The 25,200-nt window shown below is 44.4% G+C and overlaps 1 protein-coding gene across 6 annotated transcripts in view; it reads right to left on the reverse strand.

Moving 5' to 3' along the window:
* Positions 1-11,702: 11,702 nt before the first annotated feature.
* The window catches only part of LOC147102724 (testis-expressed protein 47-like), a 63,407-nt gene continuing 49,909 nt past the window's right edge, over positions 11,703-25,200 (reverse strand). For 2 of the 6 annotated variants that reach the window (XM_085963470.1, XM_085963474.1), the window contains exons 5-7: positions 23,093-23,294; positions 17,362-17,521; positions 11,703-11,976 (exon numbers count right to left, since the gene is read on the reverse strand). In XM_085963470.1, the coding sequence (XP_085819596.1) occupies positions 11,927-11,976; positions 17,362-17,521; positions 23,093-23,294 (412 nt within the window). In that variant the 3' untranslated portion in view covers positions 11,703-11,926. Of the gene's footprint in view, positions 14,281-17,361; positions 17,522-23,092; positions 23,295-25,200 lie in introns of all 6 variants that reach the window. The other 4 variants (XR_015073075.1, XM_085963475.1, XM_085963473.1 and 1 more) reach the window with 4 other exon arrangements.

Below are 25,200 nucleotides of genomic sequence, written 5' to 3' on the forward strand. Positions count from 1 at the left end.
TACTGCAATGCTGAAAGCCTTGTCCAGCGTAAGATCCTTTTCTGATGGAACCCAGAAACGGCTTCTTTCACTTTGAAGCCCACACACAAACTTGTCCCTTAAAGTATCTGCTAGTCCCGTTCCAAACTGGCAGTGTTTTGATAGCTTGCGCAGTTCCGTTAAATACTCCGCATTACTTTCATCTTTATGTTGGTTCCTTTTGTGAAACTTAAATCTTTCTGCTATCAGCAGCGGTGTGGGGTTTAAGTGGTCCTGTAGGATTGACACTATGTTTTCAAAATCCTTTTCTACTGGCTTCTCTGGGGTTACTAGGTTTCGTAGTAAGCCATACGTTTTTGCACCCATTGAATTCAACAATACCAGCACTTTCTTGTCATCTGGCACTTCATTCGCCTTGCAGTATACTTCTATGCGTTCGACATATGTCGTCCAATCTTTGACTTCATTGTCGAACGCTGTGATACTGCCACTCTTCGGCATTTTTGGGTGTGGTTAGACTGGCTTAAAATGGCGTCTCCCGCGCTTTCCTTTCTTCCCCGCTGCGGCTTAAAATGGCGTCTCCCGCGCTGCTGCCAACGCCGCTCTCGGTGGTCCTCGTGGCAAATGGCGACGCCCTGAGGGTTTCGTGCGCTGCTCCTGCACTGCTGCCAATGCCGATCTCTGCGGTCCTCGTGGCAATGGCAGCGCCTCGCGTTTTCCTGCGCGCCTCTCTCCCCCATTGACGCTGCTCGGCCCTTGACCACCGGCTGCACTCTGCTCGCTCTCGCCTCTCTCCCCCATTGACGCCGCTCGGTCCTGAACACCAGCTGCGCCCTGTGCGCTCTGCCCTCTCTCTCTCTCCCCCGTCGACGCTGCTCGGCCCTGAACACCGGCTGCGCCCTGTGCGCTCTGCCCTCTCTCTCTCTCTCTCCCCCGTCGACGCTGCTCGGCCTTTTTCTGTGCCGCTCGGTCGGGCTCTAGCCCGTCACTGTCCGGGAAGGGTCTGCGCAGTACCTGTTGCCAGCCCGTTTTGCTGGACCACCGTGACTGGAAAGCCAAGCCTGGCTGTCGACAGCCTCCCCTGCGATGCTCAAATCTCCGCTGGATGACTGGGCGGTTGCCCGTGGTCGACGCCCGTGCTTCTGGACTCAACCTTCTTCCACTGTTCTCCAGGAGCGAATCCCTGGGAGGTGATGCAGAGTTGCAGGTAGGTTCGAACTTGCTCGTCGCCACTATTACGTCCGTGTAATAATAAGAAAAGGACTGCAGAGAACGGTACAACAGGTGTTCATTCAACGTGGTTCAAACTGCAACTGAAAACAGATTACTATTCAGCGTTATATACAGGTGTGGTCACTGCAGGTACTACAGTATACATGAGCTGTAGAAAGTAGTTCCCCCCTTAAAGGTACATACATTACACAAGGGAGTTCTCCTGATCAACATTTATCCCTCAACCAACATCACTAAAACATATTATTCAGTCATTTATCCCATTGCTGTTTGTGGGACTTTGCTGTGTGCAAATTAGCTGCTGCATTTCCCTACGTTACAAGAACGACTGTACTTCATTGGGATGCCCTAAGGTTGTGAAAGGTACAAGTTCTTTCTTTAAAACTTTCCCCGCCAAGAATTGTACTGTGCAGCTTCAAACTTATGTGGCTTTGTATTTCAAACCAAGTTTTACCTGAGCTCCAATCACACCTTTCTCACCTTATTCTTTGTCCAAGCCACCTGAGATTCTTCATGCCTTACATTGGCTCCAGGTCCCCTAAAATCTCCAGTTTAAAATTCTCGTCTTTAAATCTCTTCCCAGCCTCACCCCCTCCCTCTCTCTGCAACCTTCCAACCCTCGCGGAATTCTCCGTTCCTCCCTTCGACCCACCATTGGCGGATGTGCCTTTCAACCGCCAAGGGCCCACGCTCTGGAGTTCCATCCCTAAACCCCACTGCGTTTCCCAGAAGCGATCGTGACTTTTTTGCTCGTCGGCGAAAGAGTCGGGTCATCTGGTTTGTCAAAAATAACTGCTCTGATTGTTGGTAGAGCGTGTTCATGGAGGCAATTCACTGCTTGAATCTGCTTGTTTCACCGAGGTTGCCCACTCTCGCTCTAACCCGTCGGTAGAGTTCTTCATGACAACGAGCACGCTATCCAGACGAGAGGGAAGTGCGATAATCCACTGCAAAGCACACCTCTTAACCGACGGGAGGCAGCAGCAATGGGCATGGGACCGGGCTGGAGTTTAACACCTGGAAGAGGAAATATGGTGCCAGACTATATAAATACTACGGATAAAACAAAAATCTTATCAATTACGGTTCTGTAAGTTAATCGGTAAGTGATACATTTATCAAGCACGTTGAACTATCCAGAATTGTAACATTACCGTGCAGAACATTCTAAAGCCCAGGAGTTAGTCATGCAGAAGCTGACAATACACAGGTCTTGGCCCAACTGGAATTTTTCTTTTAAGTTATGTGCAGATATTTTTTTAATACAAAAGCTTCGCCACTTCCTCTCACGCTGCGCAGAATTCGCATGTTGGATTTTAATGGAAGGTAAAAATACTGCATACGTCACGTGACCAGTTATACACCAATTAGCAGAGTTACACATATGACCATCTTCAAATGACTCTGAGGATCACAATAACCTCATCCAAACCAGTTTGTATCATTCTCTGCCTTGCTCTGAGTGCTGCTGGTTGTCTCTGCCTTGCTCTGTGAGCTGCAGGAGGAAAGTGGAGCGTGGTGGCCTCCTGACCAGGCAGGGAGGAGAAGGAAAAAAAAACAAAAGAAAAAAAAAAAAAACCAGTTTGTAAACAATAATATAGTACACACTTTAGAAATATATTTTCTAGCTTTGGTTGTCAAACAGTCATTAGTACCATGAATACAATAAAGTGTAGCTCACTAGGTGTCATTATGTAAGGCCAGATTTTGCTGTGGCAGGGCATCTAACGGTGTCTGCCATTAATTAGACTCGGCCGTACACGTTTAGGTTATTAACATTTTTGCGTGGCAAGTTGCTGAAAGTGCGAGCTGATAACATCGCAGCGAGAGAAACAGGGCATCTGGGACCCGAGTGAACAGGGCCAAGCAACTGTGAATCTCCTTAACCAATCAGATTGAAGGATTGTGAAATTAACAGCGCAAGGACTGAGAAGGGAGAGTAAATTAAAGTGGGTGAATTCAATGTTAAATCAGGTACAGAAAGAGAAATAAAGAGAGGGAAAGAAATGTTGGATTAAGAGAGAGAGAGGAGACAGAAAGGAAAAGTAAAATAAAGTAAAAATTAATCATTTAAAAAATCTCCAACAACAATTAAAACCTGAAGGAATGAGACTCCACAACTTATTAGTTAATTTTCGCTGCCAGAAAGGTTGATTGACAGTAATTAACATTTATCACGTCGTTGAAAGGGTGCTTCCACTTGAAATAACAAGACTTAACTTTGTGCCGAGTTTAGTTCATATCTACCGTGCAAATACAACAACAACAACTTGTATTTATATAGCACCTTTAACGTAGTAAAACGTCCCAGGGTGCTGCACAGGAGTATTTTAAGACAAAAAATTGAACACAGATCCACATAAGGATAAATTAGGGCAGGTGACAAAAAGCTTGGTCAATGAAATGGGTATTAAGGAGCGTCTCAAAGGAGGAACGTGAGGTAGCAAGGTGGAGAGGCTTAGGCAGGGAATTCCAGAGCTCAGGGCCTAGCAACTTCACGCCATTCAATGCATTTCAATGGTGAGCCAGACAGCGAGATGCTATTCAATGGTGAGCCAGACAGCGAGATGCCATTCAATGGTGAGGCAGACAGCGAGATGCCATTTCAATGGTGAGGCAGACAGCGAGATGCCATTTCAATGATGAGGCAGACAGCAAAATGCCATTTCAATGGTGAGCCAGACAGCGAGATGCCATTTTCGTGAAGTTAATGATGGAGTGGCGCAAATCGGACAGCAACTTTTGGATACTCGCGTTTTACCTCACAGCTGCCCCTCGCCTGAAGTTGCTGTGCCATTTGCACGTAAATAGCAGCAAGTGCCATTACCCTCACCATTATTTTGATGACAAATTCTGGCCCGCAGTTTCTGTTGCTCCCGAACAGGCAAATGTATTAAGGAGGCTGTAACTATGAGTATTGTGCAGGATATTTTGGTGTCATATTTGACCCTGAAATGAGCTTCCGACCACATATCCGCAGCCTAACAAAGACCACCTACATCCACCTCCATAACATCGTCCATCTCTGCCCTTGCCTCAGCTCATCCGCTGCTGAAACCCGCATCCATGCCTTGTTACCTCTAGACTTGACTCTTCCAAGGCACTCCTGGCTGGCCTCCCACATCCCACCCTACATAAACTTGAGGTCATCCAAAACTCGGCTGCCTGTGTCCTAACTCGCACCAAGTCCTGTTTGCCCATCACCCTTGTGCTCGCTGACCTACATTGGCTCCCGGTTAAGCAGCGCCTCGATTTCAAAATTCTCATCCTTGTTTTCAAATCCCTCCATGGCCTCGCCCCTCCCTATCTCTGTAATCTCCTTCAGCCCCACAACCCCCCCCCGAGATATCTGCGCTCCTCTGATTCTGCCCTCTTGAGCATCCCTGATTATAATCGCTCAACCATTGGTGGCCGTGCCTTCTGTTGCCTGGGCCCTAAGCTCTGGAATTCCCTGCCTTAACCTCTCCGCCTCGCTACCTCTCTTTCCTCCTTTAAGACACTCCTTAAACCTACCTCTTTGACCAAGCTTTTGGTCACCTGCCCTGATTTATCCTTATGTGGCTCGGTGCCAAATTTTTTGTCTTAAAATACTTCTGTGAAGCGCCTTGGGACGGTTTTACTACGTTAAAGGTGCTATATAAGTACAAGTTGTTGTCATTGTTGATATCCCAGCCTACAGTCATCAACATGGATGAAGATGCCTTGGACGAGAAATTCATATACTGTACTTACCGCCACCTGTTAGCACCAGCGATTCTCGAAAAAGTGGCGCCTGCCGCTCTTACGCCAGCTGGAGGTGGTCCCCACGGTGGCCCCCATATTGGTGGGCCCCTTTGCGCTGCCAGTAACTGGCAGCGCCCTGTAAAAAAAATGGTGGTGTGGTGATGTCAGTCAGCTTGTCACCTACGCGAACCTCGACCCTAGTGCTCAATTCAGAGCTGGGTCCTAAGCACGCCAGGTTAACCTGATGGGCAAGCAGGCTGACAGGGACGATATCTGCAGTTGTTAAAGGGACACACACATCAATCAGGTGAGTTTGAATGGAAGGGTTTGGCCTTGGTTTTTTGGATTTTATTGAAGTGGTGGCTTGCTGCAATATATGTGAAAAGTTTTTTAATTGTTTTGGGAGTGCTGCTGGACGCTTGCAAGGGCTCAGATGGTAAGTGAAAGTCTTTGAGAACAGACAGAACATGCTGCGAATACTCAGCGGGTCACGCTACATCCGTGAGGTTCACATCTCAGGTCGACATGCTGCCTGACCAACTGAGTATTTGCAGCATTTTATGCTGTCATTTCACATTTACAGCGTCCACTGGCAGAAGGAAGAGGAAGACGCAGAAGAAGAAGACATAAAAGAGGAGGAAGCCGAGGAAGAGGAATCAGATGGAAGGATGCATCCCAGACAGCCCCTTTGTGGCTGGGATGGAATCATCCACCTGCGGTCCCACTGGCTGGGCAGGCTACCTCTTCTTGTTGACCCACTGGCTGGGCAGGCTGCATTTCCTGGGTTGTGAAATGAGGAAGGCACAAGGGTGGAGTTGTGCTGACGGGAGGGCGGGAAGCCTAGAGGTGCAGGCCAGAAGGGGGATAACGTATGAGGATACCCTCATCTTGTATCCTTTCAGCCCCACCGCTGGCCAAGGTCTCAGCCATGCCCCTGCCAAGAATGGCCCGCACCGTCTCCTCCAATGGGGTAAGGTGATGCTCAGAATGGGAGATGTGCCTCATCATTGGTGCAGATTGTTAGGTGAGTGACTGGGGGTCCTGCATTGAGCAGTGTGTGAGACTAATGGTGCAGTTGGTAGGTGACGGCTTTTGAAGATGCATTCAGTGACCTTGACCAGTGGTCTGAGGTCACGAAGCTTCTTTGGACACTGGAGCCAGAAGGTGGGGGTGACACTGCTGGCAGTGACGGCCTTGGTAATGTACTCCCACATCGTTCTTTCTGGAGGGCCTCCTGGCCCCTGTGGGTAGAGGGCCGCTCTTGCAGTGTTGACCCCCTGCTCAAAGCTGGAGTGCTGCATGCGACACCCTGGGTGCCCCTTCCCTGGCCTGCTGAGCCATTTGTGTTAGTGCTGAGGCAGTTTTCCCATTTGTTCAGTTTAGGAAGGTAATTCAGCTTTAAGAGCTGAATAATCACATTTGGAACTTCTTTTAAATATTGAATATTTGTAAAAAGACAGAAAGGGCTGAAAAATGTATTGAATCAGTGCATAGGGTTTTGTCTTGCTTCAATATGCATGGCCCCTTTAAATTTCAGAGTTCCTCACTGTCCACAATGCATTGCGAGCATCACAGCCTCGCACACAGACGCTGGGGAAGCAGCAATGCCGCACCAGGACTACAAATTGGTCCCAGATCCCTCGTGCAATGTCACCAGGACAGCATTGCACCTCAGGTTAGTGCTGCGCCACCTACCTCCATGCCCCCCTACACCAATTTAGGTCAGTTAGTGCTGCGGCCATTTCGGGCGGCCATTAACGGCAGTTGGCAGTGACACCGACTGCTTTGCTGCCGATCACCAATTTCTCCCCCTTTGAGTTTAAAATCCTGTACCTAATGACTTACAGTTTGGCTATACATAGGCCCGGATTTTCCTCTCAGCGGTGAAGGAACAGTTTTATCCATTCGCTTTGCGTACAGTTGCCCAGAGATTTTTTTGTGGGCTTGTCAGCAGAGATTTCTGCTTATCCTGTGTCTGTTCCATGCAACACCCTCTAAAACAACAACTTGTATTTATATAGCACTATTAACTTAGTAAAATGTCCCAAGGCGCTTCACAGGAGTGTTATAAATGAACCACATAAAGAGAAATTAGGGCAGATGCCCAAAACCTTGGACAAAGAGGTAGGTTTTAAGGTGTGTCTTAAATGAGGAAAGAGAGGACTAGAGAGGCGATGAGTTTTAGGGAGGGAATTCCAGAGTTTAGGGTCTAGGCAGCTGAAGGCACGGCCACCAATGGTTGAGCGATTAAAATCAGGGATGCTCAAGAGGCCAGAATTAGAGGAGCGCAAATATCTCGGGGGGGAGGGGGTGGCTGTGGTTGTGGGGATGGAGGAGATTACAGAGATAGTAGGGAGGGGGCGAGGCCTTGGAGGGATTTGAAAACAAGGATGAGAATTTTAAAATTGAGGTGTTGTTTAACCGGAAGCCAATGTAGGTCAGCGAGCACAGGGGTGATGGGTGAACGGGACTTGGTGCGAGTTAGGACCCGGGCAGCTGAGTTTTGGATGAATTCAAGTTTACGTAGAGTAGAATGTGGGAGGCCAGCCAGGAGAGCATTGGAATAGTCAAGTCTAGAGGTAACAAAGGCATGGATGAGAGTTTCAACAGCGGATGAGTTGAGGCAAGGGCGGAGACGGGCGATGTTACAGAGGTGGAAATAGGCGGTCTTAGTTATGGCGTGGATATGTGGTCGGAAGCTCATTTCAGGGTCAAATATGACACCAAGATTGTGAACAGTGTGGTTCAGCCTCAGACCAATGCTAGGGAGAGAGATGGGGTTGATGGTTAGGGAACGGAGTTTGTGGCGGGGACAATGGCTTCGGTCTTCCCAATATTTAATTGGGGATCATTTCTGTTCATCCAGTACTACAGCAGATCTGTGGCATCTGTGAGCAGGTAAAGCAGCAGAGAGGCTCTTCAACCAATCAGATTGAAGAATCCTCACTGAGACATGCAGACTTCAAACTAGGAAGTAAAAAAACAGGATATATTGGGCCGTATTTTCCGATCAGAGGCTTCCTGCGTGCCGATCTGGAATAAATCTACACACTTACCTGAGGGCTCCCGAGGTGTGTATAGTTCCGATGCTGAGCCTCTCGAACTCCAAGTGCGCAGGGCCCACGTATCCCAGGGGTGCAGGCGGTTCGCAAGCGTCCCTGGGATCACGTGGGCCATGGGGAGCCAATCAAAGAAGGGAATCTCCCTTCATACACTTGACAGATAGACCTGTCAAATATGTGAATGGAGATCACCCCAAAAACACTTTAAAACATTTTAAAAAAAAATTTAAATCACATTTTTAAAATTAGTTGAAATTACAATAAATTAAATATTTTAAACAAAAATTTAATTTTTTGAAATAAATAATTAAATTTTTTTACGGGGCTAAAAATAAACTTACCTTTTTTAAAGTATTTTTAAATGATAAATGACTGAAACATTTTTTTTTTTACTTTTTTCAACTCTTATCCTGGCAAAAGCAGGCCTTACACCTGCTTTTACCAGGCGTAAGATTTCTAAGGGTTTTCTGCGGGCGGAGGTTCTCCAGAAAGCGGAACTATCCGCCCGCAGAGGCCCTTCTCTAAGGCAGGCGTCTGATCTGTCAAGAGCATTCTTGACAAATCGGAAATACCAGTTTTCAGCGCATGTGCTTCGCATGCCTGAAACCGGCATTTCCGATGTCCCTACGGGTGGGTACACAGCGTGTACACACCCATAGGGATCGGAATATCCAGGCCATAAATTACATTTAAATCATTGTACAGGAAGCAAAATAAAGATTGGGACATACAGATGGGATTAAGGGAGAGAAATAAAAGAGAAAAACTGAAAAATGAAAATTTTTTTTTTAATATGAAATATTAATTTTCTTCTGAGAGAATGAGACTCCACATTTGTAAAATTAATGTTTCAGGGTCAGAGAGGTTGTTCAGCAGTAATTATCACTTATTACGCTGTTAAAAACTCACTTACTCTTGAATGCACTAGCTCTAATGTTTGCAGCCATTTTTAGTGCGAGTCTAGTGGGTAATTACCCCAAGTTCACGCCATTACAGTGATTTCAGTGCCAAGTCTATCGGCAAGGACTGTTACAGCGCACCTTGTGGAAGAGCAGGGTATCTCTGACAGCAACTTCTGGATTTCAGCATTTAACTGCACATGTGTGGACACCAGAAGTTGCTGTCAGATTTACTCTGTAATAACGGCGAGCACTGTTAGCCTCACCGTTATTATTACAGCAAAGTCCGGGCCATTGTTGCCCACCTTTTTCAGTATTGGATGTAGTTGTACTGAGTACGGACAGGGCAGGTCACTTGGGATTTTGTGCTTGATATTCTGACAATTTGGGAAAATGTTGGAGCAAAAGTTGTGAAAGCACCAACTAGGTTCCATTTAGTTGTAAATGTTGGAGTATTGTTTGAGTATTGTGCCCTGTACTGATGGGAGCAGACTCCCTGAAGTTGGTGTGCAGAGTCCACTGACAGACCTTCCTTGCTGGAGATCCTGAAGGTTCCTCTGGAATAACTGGAATTCCCAGTTTAAACCCTTTCCTTATGAATAGAGGGCACCCGATTTCCCAGCTCCTGGGAATGGGTTTCCAACGGATACACGTCTCACCCCGATCCACGCGGGTTCAGGAGAGTCAGGATGGGGGATCTGGAAAAATTCCCAGCCATTCCGCTTGAATTCCCATGGGAAAAATCGCTGTGTTTTAACTCAACTCTCTCGCTCGAGAATCAGAGCAGTGTGGGTGGGGATTAACTCGGACAGCAGCTCTTCGGGGTGATATCCTCCCTCGACACTGCCGGGGGTCTACACTCCTCGAAATCCATGAAGACTCGACACTCCAGTGCATCAGGTCCGAGCCCACAAGCTGAGTTTCCCATTGCAAGCGGGCTCCAATCCAGGAAATAAATTGGTGCACGGCGGAGTCACTCCACAGCACTGTTTAATAAGATGATCCAAGGCGGATTCTCTTTATCCAGCTCTCCGCCTAACGTATCTGTTGGATTCCCCCATAGATAAGTATCTCCACATGGTCCTACTGCCAGATTAACTCTGGGAGTCTAAACAACTTGGTATACGTCATTCGGTGCAAGTTTCTTAAAATGCCCCTCCCTTCCCAGCTGAAATGACGAGTAATTCAGCTTTAACTTGTCACTTCAGACTTCCACTTATCTTGGTAGCAGTCTGGCTTCTAAATCAGGTACTTGTGTGTTCAAACCCAGGCCAGGATTGCAGGGTATAATCTAGGCTGGCATTCTGCGTAGTACTAAGGAAATGCCGCATTGTCAGAGGTGTTGCTTTTCAGATGAAGCATTAAACCATCTGTCTGCACAACTGGATGTCTCATGGTACTATTTTACAAAGAGCAGTGAATTTTGATGTGCTCGCTGAGTTTTAGCTCAGTGCTGTGGCCTTTGAAGATATTGTGGGTTTCTTAGAATCATCATAGTATCACAGGAGGAGGCCATTCAGCCCATTGTGCCTGTGCCGGCTCTTTGGTAAAGCTATCCAATTAATCCCACTCTCCTGCTCTTTTCCCACAGCCCTGTATTTTTTTTCCTTTTCAAGTATTTATCCAATTCTCTTTTGAAAGTTACTATTGACTCTGCTTCCACCACCTTTTCAGGCATTCCGATCACAAGAACTCGTTGTGTAAAAAAATATTTCCTCATGTCTCCTCTGGTTCTTTTGCCAATCACCTTAAATCTGTGCCCTCTGATTAGCAACCCTTCTGCCACTGGATACAGCTTCTCTTTATTTACTCTGTCAAAACCAGCCATGATTTTGACCACATTCTTGCCCCACTCCAGGCTTTGTTCACGTAATCCAGTGCAGTACTGAGCAAATGCTGCATTGCTGTCTTTCGAAGAGGCGTTAAACTCAAGCCCTGTCTACCTATTTTAGTGGTTCAGATGGATGTTAAAAATTCTATGGCACTATTTGAACAGCAGAGAGTTCTACCAGTGTCTTCAACCAACACTACTGAAAAACAGATTACCTGGACATTGATGTCATTGCTGCTTTTGGAGTTTTGCTGTGTGCAAACGGATATGCCATTTGTTTACATAACCACAGATCTAAAATCAAGAGGTAACTACAGATGAGAAAGCTCATTTGGCTCATCTTAACCCATCCATCCAGAAAGACCATACGTCCTCCCATTGCAGCCTTAGTGAGACTAGCTTACTTAAAATAAATGGGTTAACCGCTCCACCAAAATAATTAGTTTAATTGCCACATGAGTCATCCTTGTGGCCTCTCTAGGTGAGATTTCCAATGTTGGACTCTAGGGGAATCAAGGGATATGGGGATAGTGTGGGAAAGTGGAGTTGAGGTTGAAGATCAGCCATGATCTTATTGAATGGCGGAGCAGGCTCGAGGGGCCGTATGGCCGACTCCTGCTCCTAATTCTTATGTTCTTAATACACAGTCCCGGTCAGTTTCACACTAGGAACTCTTGTTCAATAGGACATGGGTGGAGACCGCCCAGACTCAATTCATTCTGGACTTTTACAACCAAAAGTCATCCCATCAGCCTGCGCTGGATTTGAAGCTGGAATGTAAAGGTGAAAGGAAAGCATTCATCACTTGGTTCACTGTGTCCATTTAAGTGGCTTGATAATCCAGCGTAACTGTTATTCCTCATCAAACTCATTTAGTTATAAGGAAGACTATTTCTTTCAGAAAATTCCCTTTGGCCTTTTGAGGAATTGGTGATATCTTGCACATAAGACAATTATATTTTCATAACAGTAAAATGCAGATGAATGTGTTTAATAGTAGCATTCATTTATATATTCTGTACAAGTATGTGTGTGTATACAATTCTGACTTGACACTTTTCAATTTTTCCATTAATAATTCTTGGTAAACACAGCACTTTCAATTCTGAACACAACTGCAAGGACTCCATCATTGATGAAACGTGAGTACCACTGTTTATATACAAGGACCAAACTGATCCCATATTTTACAACCACTGTCATTTTCTGCTGGCAGGTAGTGTATGTTCTGGCATAGGCCATACAAGTTCTGTAAAAGAACATATTTATGTTAGAAAACAACCACAATTCATCAATACATGTATTATAAGACTAATGTTGTAAAATATTCTATCTTGCCTCTTCCTACCTGATGCTGATTGAATTTAATATGCAGAGCACTGCACATAGTGTATAACAAAAGCTAACACTGCAATCAGATTAAAAGACTTCCTTCAGCTGGAGAATCAGATAGGTTGGGCTGCAGATTTTGTTGTGAGTAGCTGATTGGTGTGCCTCTGTGGAGGTGGGATTTGGTCCTTCTAGCTTTTCCTCTTTTTCTTAAAGAATGCCTCCCTCCAGCTCCTAGAAATGTAACCACACTGATAATGGCCTGGCCAAGAGCTCTAACGGTCCTGCAGCCAAGACTGGATAAATTGAAAGTCATGGCAACTACCCTCTCCCCCGCCATTTTTCAATGTGATTCTAGTGCGCTATTGCTGGCGTTCCAAGGCTTGGCAGGGGGAGGGGGAGACAAATCAGTGCCATGTGGCTGCATGCCACATCCTAGCAGGGAAGAGAACTCTGAAGGTGAGTCAGCCTGTGCCACTGTTGAATGCAACTTACAAGGTTGCATTGAAAGAAGGTTGGGAGCAGATGGTGTGCCTGCCTGGTCAGCTGAGGAAATTACTTCAATGCAGCAAATAGTGTGTTTAATGCATTTTAAATCAATACAATATTCACTTCATTAGTGCTGTGTTTTATAACATCTATTAATTGTAGTGAGGTTCTTAAAATAAAATCTTCTAGTATAATTTCTATAGTTTATAATAAATGTTTATGATTTAAATTATCATAACTTTTTATTATAATAACGAAATATATTTTGATAGCCTCCCGGTGGTTCCCAACTATCTAAGCACAAAGGAGGACTGATTTTAAAATGGCCCAGCTTTGCTGACATATAGCACCATCGAGTTCAAATCCAGTTTTAAAAAGTAAAACTGCCTAAACTCGTTTTTTAAAAATATATTAATACAATTAGATGAAAATTAGTTTTATAAAAGTACGGTAGTGTTTTGATTGGCTGCTACAGAAAATTGTCTCCAAAAATTGTCCCTTTTAGTAGAGAGAAATAAATTCTGGAACAATATGGTGCAGCTGAAATGAATGGAACGAGTGAATGGAACGAGTAATTACAATCAGTAAATGTTGTCAGCTGTGTCTCACAATAAGGTCTCAGCTCTGTAAGAAAACAACCATTTGAAAAGCTAATTCTGAAAGGGCACCTTTAGGCAGTGAATAAAGAATACTCTCTTCTAGACTGTAATCACTAGCATTCAATAAATCCTCACATCATTATAGCTAAACATCGGAGTACTTGTATTGTAATGCTGCAAATGAGGGTTTCTGGCTTGTGGCAGCTGCCTGCTAAGTCGGCAACTGTAAATCCTCTATTAAACCTTTAAAGCAAATCACTATTATCCCTGTTTCATCGCCGCCTTCCATTTGCGCTGTCCCCTTCCTGCTGGGACAGTCTGGGCTGTTGATTATACCTTGGCTTCCATCAATACTGTTGTCTCTCTGCTGATGGAGGCACACCAGCTGCAAGAGTTGGGGCTTCTTGCCCATTTTTTTTCCTTCCCAAATTGTGCCGTATTCCATCATCTTGCGATCTTTGTCCAAGAATGAATGAAACATTCAACAGAGTAGCTAAGCTCAGTTTTCAGCCTTGAAAGTTACTTGAACTGGTTGTGTGATAATGGAAATCTAGTGCCATACGACCAGAACACAAAGCATGTTTAGTTTGGATTGGACGTAATCCTCTGAATAAATCAAAACTGCTAACTCTAGCATTTTTCCCCATCTGATATTTTTTGTTAAATTTCATTATTCCCATTAATAAACTAAGTTATTTCAACATGCAAAAATAAACCCTTCATGAATTGTTTGACTGAATTTCTAACTGGCATACAGTACCAAACCACATATCTTTCAAGTGCAGGGTAAAGCTATTGATATTATACTCTAACTGGGATGTAGAGGATGCAGTAAGTATGAATAAGTATCAACATTGTGTCAGCACACTGAAATAGTCAGCCTAGTCTAAGTTATCTACTTAATGCTGGGCTCAAGGTGTTACTCAAAGGTCAAGACTAACATGCAGTTAATTTGTAATAAGTTTCATGCAAATTAATGTATAATAGTTTCAATGAAGTAAGCAAATGCACAAAGCAGTAGTAATTTTAAACCATGCTAATGGGAAGTGTGCATGGTAGTGATGTATGGCCATACCATACCTTCTGTCAGAGAACACTCTAAACAGTTGTTAGGTTGGTGCTTCCAAAAACATGTCCTTTAACCAATATAAAAAAGCAAGCATGTAATAAAACAAAAACACATAAGAGTGCAACAGTATATATTTTAGATTGGCTACCAATCAATGTGTAGGTTAAGCTGTGAAATTCAATGCTGGTTATAAGACAAGTACAGGAAACTCTTTTTTTATCCAGTACCGACAGGACCAGCGTGGTGCCGGTTTATCAAAAAGTCCGGATTACAGAGAGGTATTGTAAAAGGTACGAGAGGCCCGTACACGGCCACAGATCCAGGAACGGCTATTAATATGAAGTAAAACTTACCTAAACCTACTCCTGAATTTTGCCGGTTAACAGAGATTTCCGGTTAGGTGCCGGTAAATCGAGAGTTTCCTGTATTTTTTTTTATTAATGACAATCGAATGGTCTCCCTTCTACAGATTGATGAACAACAATTTGCATTTCTGTAGCACTTTCCCCCCCAAAGAGGGTGGTGGGCAACAAGTGGAAACTTAGCAGGAGGGGGGAAAGGTAAAAGAGAGGTGAAGAGAGAGCAAAAGCATGGTTGAAGATATTAGTCCTTAGGAGGCTTATGATAGCAGGGAGGGAAGTGACAAAGTGTAAATGTTGAGGGAGGGAGTTCTGGAGGATGGGGGCTTAGTGGCTGAAGGAACAGCCACCAATGGAGGACTGGGGAATGAGAAGAGGATTGGCGAGTGCACAAAGGGACATGTGGCTAGAGGAGATTGCAGAGGTAGGGAGGGGCAAAGCCACGGGGTAGATTTGAAGTTGTGGAGGCCATGGAGAGGATTTGAAGACAAGTGCAAAGACCTAAAAGTCAATTCTCCGGGGTGCAAGGAGCAGTGGAGCTTGGCAAAAATGGACATGATGGTAATATGGGTAATGATGTGGACCATGGCATTCCAGCTGAATTGTAGTTTATGGATGGTGGAAGTGGGAAAAGTGTTAAAGAGAGCATTGGAAAAATTCAGCTTGAAGAAGAAAAAAGTGTGGGTTAAGGGGTTGACATAGGAATAGGCAAAGGTGGGCAATTTTTTTTTTTTACAGGTGAAAGAAAGCGGACTGGATTAGACGCGGGGGAAGAAGCTGAGCTCAGGATTGGGCACCTCTGGAGTTAGCCTGGGATGGCAGGTGAGGAGGTCATTGCAGTTGAAGCCACAGGGTCATAGATGCTTGCCGGAACTGAAGAGGATGACTTCAGTTTGGCTGATAATTAGCTGCAGGAAGTTTTGACTCATCCACATCTTAACACCAAATGGGCAGTTGGTAGATACGAAAAAATGAAGAAGCAAACGTGATGTTTCACTTCTGGTATCTTGTCCAGGAAGACTCTAGCACTTTTTATATCGGGTCTCTATGAGGTATGTGAACAAGGCAGCTATTGTAACAAACTTCTTAACACGTACAGAAAGTGCCATCTCAAGATGAGTTTTCAGTGAACTGTGTGAAACAGACATTTTCCAATAGGTAGAATTATGAATGAGATCACACCAGACAGAGTGTTCGGGGGAAAAAATGTAGAAAGATGTCACAACAGCAAAATCACAAGAACATTTCTCAATGAGCAAGACATCGGAAAGATTCGCTTTACTGGTTGAAAGATTTTTCCGGAATTGCCATTTGATTTGCTTCCTCCAAATATTTTCACTTTCTTTCAATTTCTAATTGAGATCAATTTGAAAATGTTTTATGTATAATTGAAAAACTATTTTTATTTTCTTTCCAACTGGATTAAAGTAATCAATAGTTTCAAAAGTGTTTTGATAATTCACAATACTTAACCTTCCAAACATATTGGATGTTCTATATATAATCTGTTTGTAATGCGACCATTTGGACATACCAATTTAGAATGTAAAAATTTACTCATTAAAGATAAAATGCACTTAAATCAACAGAATCCATATTTGCTGCACAAATTCAGACCTCTTTCATAGAGGTTTCCCTGGATTTTCTAAGGAGCATATAGTTTTTCCTACTTTATGTCATCAGGTGGAAATTATAGGAAAGTTTTTTTTAACGTCAGAAAGGTAGAGGGTTAGACTGTGGGAACATTATTATACACCATAGAATGGACTCAACAGCTGCCGTCCAAAGAAAATGGGGGCAGAGGTTATGGTCTGAAATTGTTGAACTCAATGTTGAGTCCAGAAGGCTGTAAAGTGTCTATACAATTTCAACCATTTCAGATCATAACCTCCAGTAAAGGATAAACACACAAAACTGTCCACTCACTCCTCCTCGTGCACCCCAACCCCCATCATACCTTGGGAAACATAAATATAATTAATTTTTATGCAAATCATAGTTTCATAAATTCTGGTAAATGTGATTACCCATTGCAATGCTTCCTCATTGTCTAGGTCACATGCCCCATCTTATTACCCTCATGCACCCAATAAGCCAGATGGATTTTATCAGTTCAGGGGCTCGATACTACACGCTGCTGGGTACCTGCTGCCGGACTACTCACTCAGCAGCAGATGATCCTGTTACAAATTGGCTGTCTACCCTGTCTACCTAAAATTCAGTCAAGGTGACCATAGAAGATGGGTATCCTGCAACGAGTGTCGCACTTCCTGACTCCACAAAGCCTTTCCACCATCTACAAGGAACAAGTCAGGAGTGTGATGGAATACTCTCCACTTGCCTGGATGAGTACAGCTGCAAGAACACTCAGGAAGCTCGACACCATCCAGGACAAAGCGGCCCGCTTAATCCGCAGCCCCTCCGCCACCGGTGCACCGTGGCTACAGTGTGTACCATCTACAGGATGCACCGCAGTAACTCGTCAAGGCTTCTTCAACAGCATCTATGAAACCCGTAACCTCTACCACCTAGAAGGACAAGGGTAGCAGGTGCATGGGAACACCGTCACCACCAAGCTCCCCATCAAGTCACACACCATCCTGACTTGGACATATATCGCTGTTCTTCATTGTCGCTGGGTCAAAATCCTGGAATTCCCTCCCTAACAGCACTGTGGGAGTACCTTCACCACACGGACTGCAGCGGTTCAAGAAGGCTCACCATCACCTTTATTATTTTGTGTACTTATCTGTGTTGTTCACTTTACTTAAGGCATTATTATAACCTACCTGAATCCATAATTTTGTTTAATGAAGCATTATAAATGCCCAGGAATTGGGCAGGGGTTAAAAGTTCATTAGATCTCAGGAGACGGCCAATCAGATCCTGGGGAACGATCAGTTCCGGAACATTGTCTAGCACAGAATCGGGTGGATTGTTGGGGGATTCCTATGGAAAGGAAAACAGAATGTAAACAATAGGAAAACTAAACCATACAATTTAATGCAAGTAAGCACTGCAATGTAGCAACCAAAGATAAAAAGAGTGAGTGATAAATGTAGTTTATAAAGGTAACCAACATAAATCCTTTATGTATGTTTTGATCTCCAAAGATGAGTTATCTATTGATACCAATACTGTGCCACTCTACAATATGGCTCATTAATTATTAAAATATATTTTTGAAAAACTATTGTTCTCAAAGGCTTTTTTGCTCAAACAAGAAATTGAACAAGAAACATTCTGGCAAACTTTGCATACACTGTGGATCAAACCAAATGAAGCTGAGCTGGTTCCCTGCCAAATCTTCACACCTTTTCCTTCCTTGCCCCTCTCTCTCCTCTCCCAGTTTCTAGAAAATGTAAAGTGCACGTCCTCTTCCGACACCCACAACACGATTTGACATTAAACTGGTCCATTAAGTCGAATGCTACTGGAATCCATATCTATTTGGTTTGGGTGCAGACTTGTTTAGCCCCAACACACTATTGTACAACGATTGATTAAATTGCAACAAACCTATTGATATCTAAATTCTTATTGGGAGTGATGCGATATTAAATTTAAAGACTGTATCATATCTGCAAGCTTTTTAAAATATACACTGGATTCACAGACTTTCAATGAAACTAATGATCAGTGCCTTTTATGTATGTCCCAGAACCCCTTTTGTACAGTTGTCTCATTCTATGTTAATTTAAATTTAATACAATTCCTTCAGTCTGAGTTCTAGATACCACAAAAAAGGAGCCACTTTTTTTTTACCTCATTTATACTTCACAGTCAAAGGTTGACGAGTGAGTATATTATTACTTAATATAGGTCGTTATGCTCTGGGATTGTTATGTTCTGTCTAGGTGCTATATTCACATCAGCTATATACCCAAGCTGGTTTGGAACAATTCTATGGTCAGTATTTCAGGCCGTATGTTTAGCAAAAAGCTTTGTGCCAAAATAAGAGGGCACTAAGCAGCAAATAACCTAGTGAGTGATCTGCTAATAAGAAATATCAGACAACAATAACTTCCATTTATATGACATCTTTAACTTTGAAAGGTGCTTTACAAAGGTGGAAAAATAACTTACACCATGGTTTACTAGCATACAAAAGCTTAGTGTGCTTGCCTGCAGTTCCTCTTCATTATTTTATGGGGCGCATTACCCTGTTTAAAATAAATGTGCTAATTCCTCTGCTAAAATAATGGACTGAGTAATTTCAGACAAAACATGTTAGTCAATTATTTGTAGTTAGTGTCTCGGTGCATAGTTTCAGGGCCATCAATACAGAGCGGATCCAATATTTGTCTAAATCCAATCTTTGCTTCCTAATGTAAACTCATTGGGGTAGATCTTGACTTTGTGCCATAGTGTAAAACGGGTGATAGCGAGTCGGCAGCCTGCTTTACATCTCTCCTGATTTTTATTTCCATTGATTTCAGCTCAATCGCCCATCGCACCCAGGATTTCTCAGCTTATCTTCAAAAAGATTGGAGAAAGGTAATGTCAGGGCAGATGCAAAAGAATTCGGTTCAGAGCACAACGGAGCCCTCCTGTTACACCTCTGGACAGTAATATGCTCACATCACTTACCGAAGTGATCAGTATCACTGTACCTGAGAGAATATCACCAGCAGAACTGAAAGTTGTAATGACATTTGCCCTCCCCAAAATTAAATTGCATTTATTTTGCATTCAACTTGAAAATGACAGAAATGTATTGATTATGATGTTAATCCTATTACTAATTTGTGAAGATTGCAGAGTACAGGTAGTAGCTTTCATTGGGGATGTTTCTGTAGTTTTCATTTTTAGATGTTCTGTGTGGATTTCTGGAATTGATTTTACAAAGTTGATGTTAAGTAAGTTTATAAAAGTTGGCTATTACTGTATTGACAAATGGCTTGCATTAAATCAAAACCATTTGTGCATCCTGTATTTGACCCACTTTGAATCCTGCCTTTGAATCTAAACTGAGGATTAATTATTTGCACTTCACCTCATGGCTGTCAAAACCAGCAGCAGCATCACCCTTACTCCAGTGCTGCAGTACAACTGGGTAAGATATTGCAATATGAAATCGTTCAATTATACTTGAATTTCACCTGTCTGTGACAGATCTTTCATTGTTACATTTCCTTTGAATGTTGAAAAAAAAAATTAAAACTTTCTTTGAAAACGTGCCACATGTGGGCATAGTTAGTCCAAAAAACCTGCAGTAAGATGTTTGTTCAATGCCAAGGATTTTAGATAAAGAAGAAAAGGGAAGGTGTGTATGTTGTGTGAGTGAACCTGTATTTGTGCCCATCTATTCTCAGTATGGGTATATTGTAGTAAGATTAATAAATTCTAGGAGAAAATCTGGTAACTTTCTAGAAACTGAATAACATGGAATTTTCTTTCTCTCCAATTCACACACATTTTCTTTGCAATTTTAAATCTTTTGTGATAATTATCTAAAATATACTTCTTTACCTTCTGTTCTTTCAATTGCTTTTTACCTCACCGTGGTTTTTATTGAGGGAGTCACAATCACTGAGGCCCCACAATATTTATACTTGAGTTATTAGTTCTGATGCGTGTCTGTCTCTTTTTATTTGTTAAGTATTGGCAGAAGTCCAAATCCTTGTATGAATCAAATGACTGTGTTCCTATCAGGTAGTTAAACAGACCTGCTTATATTAGACCATTTATGGCCAGTAGCTGTAAAAACATTGTCCATTGCTTCCCACTCCTACACAGTACTTTTTTGTGTGTGTGTGTGTGTGTGTGTGTGCAAGATTTAGTTGGGGAACCCACACCTTTGGGGGTGATTTTGTCAATGGGGAGCTTTTGGAGGCGGGACTCCCACTTGTCGGGTTTCAGTCCCGCCTCCATCAACTTCTGGCCAATCCATATTATTTTCCCTTGATTGACCTTGTTAAGCCCACCCAGTGGGTTTAGCAGGCCAATTAAGGGAAAGCCGGTTGCAGAGAATGTCAACGTATGACGTTTAATCTGTCAAAAAATTTTGACAGATGAATTGTCATCGTTTGACAGCTCTGTGAAGCTGTCAAACAGTGACATTCTCTGTAGTTTGATGAGGTCTTGAATTCAAGACCTCATCAAACAGCTTTCTTTTGCAGACATGAGATGGTTGTTGCATTGGAGAATGCAATGGCCATCTGTCATCTCTACTGCGGAGGTGCGAGACTCTCCGCATACCCACCAACTGAAGCCTGCAGGAAGAAACAAAGGTGAGTACACTTTTTCTAACACTTACCTCAGATACTCACCTCTCCACTCTTGCACCCATCACTTACCTTCACAGCACACTTTTGCACCCCCCGACCCTCGCAGACCCACTACTCGCCTCGCTGACCTGGCGGGTTTCAGAGCCTTCGGGAAGCCTGCACTTGTGAGGGCAAAAAGGGGACAATCCTATTTTGTGCCTGTTAACTACCTGTTAACAGGCAGTTAATTGGCTTTAATCCCTTCCCACTTCCAAGGAGGCGGGACCCGGCGCGGGACGGCTACCTGCCTCCTGGCAAGATGGCATGGAGGCGGGTTGGGCACCCGGCCCCAAATTCTGCCATTTTCCCGGCAGTCCCGCCTCCAGAGGGCTGGCAAGATCGTGCCCCTAGTGTTTCTATTCTACTCTACTTAAGGATTTGTACCTGCCTGTCCTATTTAAGGTTCCTGGGTCTTTCCCTGCAGGTGAGACAGAGTTTAGAAGCTCAAAATGGAAGATTGCTGCCTCTGTTTCCGGTCTTGCCTTTTAAAAACCTTGCACTCAATGCTTAGAGTCCCACTTTGAGATTAAGGGGGAAAAATTGGGTCGCACCCACTTTGGGGCGCTAACTTTACCGGGGCGCTACTTTTAGCGCCCCCACAGCTGAAATTCATTGGTAGCACCCCAAGAGGGAAGCGGGGTGCTACTGGAAGCGCCCCGCCTCCCCCTTGGGGCGCTGCGAACGAATATTGCGGCGCTGCGCGCCATGCGCTACGCATCACGTGCTGCGGCACATTGCGCCGCAGCACTGCAGGCCTTCCTCCCCTTCTTAAAGGGGAGGGGCCTTGTGCAGTGCGACCCGGGGCCCAGCTTGTCTACCAGGGATCAGAGTGCCGGCAAAAGAGCCCGGCACTCGAGAAGTGCCGGGCTCACAGAGCACAGCCGGCACTTTGCGGGGGGGCTGGTCAGGAGGCCGGGGACGGCAGAGGGGGAAGGTGCTGGCAGGCAGCCAGCAACAAAAATGGCCGCCCGGCACCTTCCCTTTAATTAGCGCCACCGCAGCTGCAGGTAGGCCCCCCTGACCCCGTCGGACATAGCGTCTGACGTTAAGTCAGGGCGCTACCAAAGATCGCGGCCAGGGTGCGAGCGGGGTGCTGCACACGGTGATGACGTCATCACCGGTGGCGGAGCACCGTGGGGCGCTAACATTTACCACCGCCGCTAACCTCCTGCTGAATCTCGCGGGAGGCGTTGGGGCGCCATGCCCGGGCGCTAGTTGTTTTGCGCCCCATTAGCGCCCTCTTAGGGCAACCACATTTTTAGGCCTAAATTTCCATTGGTCCCTGGATAGTATGTTGTCTTCTTAATCCTTCTGTGTGCTTGAAAAGATAACTTGCATTAATAGAGCACCTTACCCATCTTCATTATGTCCCAAACCACTTCACAGCAAATTACTTTTTAAGTGCAGCCATTGTTATGTAGGCAGCCAATTTGCACTCAACCCACAAAGAACGATAAGACAAATGACCAGTTGATTTGTTTTGGTAGCATTGGTTGAGGGATAAATGTTGTCTGAGACACAAGGAGAACTCCCTTACTCTTCAATTAGTGCCGTAGGATCCTTTACATCCACCCGAGCATGGAGATGGGGCCTCTGTGTAGCATCTCTTCCAAAACATGGCACCTCCAACAAGGAAGAACTCCCATAGCACTGCACTGAAGTGTCAGCCCAGATTACATGCATAGATCCTGCAGTGGAGATTGAGCCCTCTAACTCAGAAATAAGAGTATTACCACTGAGCCAAGCTGGCACGTAAGCATCATTTACTTCCTTTACTAAATGAATAAACAAAATATTGATCATTATTTTCCACAATACTATACCAGATAGTAAAATGTACTGTGGCATGAATTGTCAACTAATTTCACTTTAAAAAAAATAGGTAAATGGTGGAATAGCGAGTGGAGTTTTAACATGCCGTACCACATGGGTTTACACTGTACTGTGAATCCTAGTCCATGCATACTGTCTAGGAGGTGATGATAATCACATGCTAGTACCAGGCCTGGAGGAACAGTGATCCTATGTTATTCTTGAGCCTCATGATGGCTGGTAATAGTGCAGGACTAGCAGAGGCCTAGGGGCTCGTCAAATAACAACATGCCGTTCTCCTTGGCTGGGGAATGGTACTCAACACAAGGAGGCTAAAGAAAGGAGGTAGAAAAGCAACTGTGGAATTTGTTTTTAAAAGTGAGCTAATTGAAGCACGACTTTGATAAGAAACTAATTTTGTTAGAGAATTACTGGCTACCTTGTAAGCTTTTTGCATGTGCATTCCCAGCTTAAGAAGCGCAGTGAGGCATTCACTGATGACCTTCTCTATTGGTTCCCTCTGTAAAGTATTATCCAGTCGTTTTGCAGAGATATTCAGGAGGTTATAATCCCACTGCTGGAACAGTCTGCTGGGAATGTTGTGGGACATCACCAGGATTTTGGACTCCAAAAGTAAAGGTCTGAAACAAAGTTCGACAGGAAATTCTGGAACTGTTAGCAATTATTCAACAGTTTTGAAATAGATCAGTACTTTAAAAATAAAGGGCCTGAATTTCCGCAGGGGTTGTCCCACTCTCCTGCCGTCACTTCAGCGCAACCCCTGGAGAAACAACGTAAACATCTGGTTACACCACTTCTCCAAGGGTTCCACCAGTTGCTCACCAAAATTGCGGCAAGAGATTGGGATCAACCCCATGGAAATACAGCACCACAATGTTTACTTAATTAAATAGGTGTAAATTCAGCACAGAAATGTTCTAAACTGCCACTTCAGGTGTTCGCAAGTTGTTGTTGTTTTCCCCCTAATATTTTCATCTTACTAATAAACCGGAAGTGGGCGGGTTGGAGGCAATCATTTTTTTGGTGTGCCAGTCCCTTTAGGGGCTGCGCGGCCCATTCAAACTTCCGCGCATGCGCAGTTTTTCCCATTGTGAAGCCGGCAAGTGGTCTGCACGGGACCTGCAGACCACTGCACGGCCATGCAGCTTAACGGAACATTGGTTGGAGGCGGGTTGGGGGTCGGGATTCAGATTTTTAACCCTTTAACCTCCCACCCGACCCCAACCCATCCATAATTCTTCAACAATCTGTTTGCGCGTATGCAAACTCCTACTATCTGCTAATTTATAAACTGCTCCATTTCTGTGCAACATGTACAGTATAACTGCCCTATGAATGACACTGATGGGAACACCACCATTAAACATAATGCATCTTCACGATGTGCATCTTCACCGTACATTCTTCTTGCGCTATTCTGAACTTTTCAGCAGAAGAAATTTTAAGTCCTATTTGGAATTACAATTGAACACGTTCTTCTCCCCCACTATTGTTTAGAATCCAGAGCTGAGGGTACCTGTAAATTTACAGAAATCCATAGAAAATGACTGAGAATGAGGTGTTAATGCCAATCTTACATAAACCACTGTCTACATTCATGGACAGTTAACATCCTTTGAACACTGTGCTCAGTTATTTGCCCATTGTCTTCCCTTTACTGCATTGCGGCCCAGTTCAGCGACAAAGGACGGAATTTTGCCAGCGCTCAGAGGGCGGGTTCGGAGGCGGGTCCACTGTCAAAAACCTGCCTCTGTGTCAGTTTCCCAAGTGCGGGGTCTGCCTACGCTTTGCAGACCCGGCACTAAGCGGCGGGTCAGCCAATTGAGATAGTAAAGAGGGTCTTTAAAGCTAGTTGAACAGCATTTTACCACCTTCTAGCCATTTTTCCAACTTTTCCACGAGGTTCCCGTCGCTCGGGGATCACGTTAGGTAAGTGTGTCGGGTTCTCTATGACTCTCCATTGCTGTGAATAGGTGATAGCTGCAAAAGTGGTATAAAAGCTACCATTTCACAGCTGTTCACTTTCCAATGTCAGAAGCTTGAGCCTTCAGGATTTGGAAGACACTTTTGAGCTGAGGTCATTGAAAGGTTTGCGCTGCTGCAGCCAGGTCCTCCTGACAACATCCCTGCTTGTGTCCTCCTGTGCAATGTGTAACCAGTCTGCAATGGTGTCCTGGGGAGGTTTCTTCCGCCCATTGGAAGGGAAGAGAACCTCCCTGCATGCTGTGACTCCCACCATTAGCATATAGAGTCATGGGAGAACCTAGGTGCTGCTGTGCACCTCTGTGCAGTGCTTGTCAGTGTTTGCAGCACCTGAATGCTCTGGAACACTGACAATAGAACTGTCGAAATCAATGTGGACATGGTCCCTTTAAAGACGTCATCAGACCCGCTTCTTTTTAATTGGCCAGGAACCTCGCATGGCGGGGTTAACAAGCTCAATCAGCGGAAAATCACTTGGAGGAGGCGGGATGAAGCTGGCAGCGGGGTTTGAAGCTGCTGCCTACTCCGGCCGCACCGGACTCG

Source organism: Somniosus microcephalus, chromosome 21 (genome assembly GCF_052327205.1).
Source record: "Somniosus microcephalus isolate GS21.2 chromosome 21, FLI_Smic_1.0, whole genome shotgun sequence".
In the NCBI taxonomy this organism is placed as follows: Eukaryota; Metazoa; Chordata; class Chondrichthyes; order Squaliformes; family Somniosidae; genus Somniosus; species Somniosus microcephalus.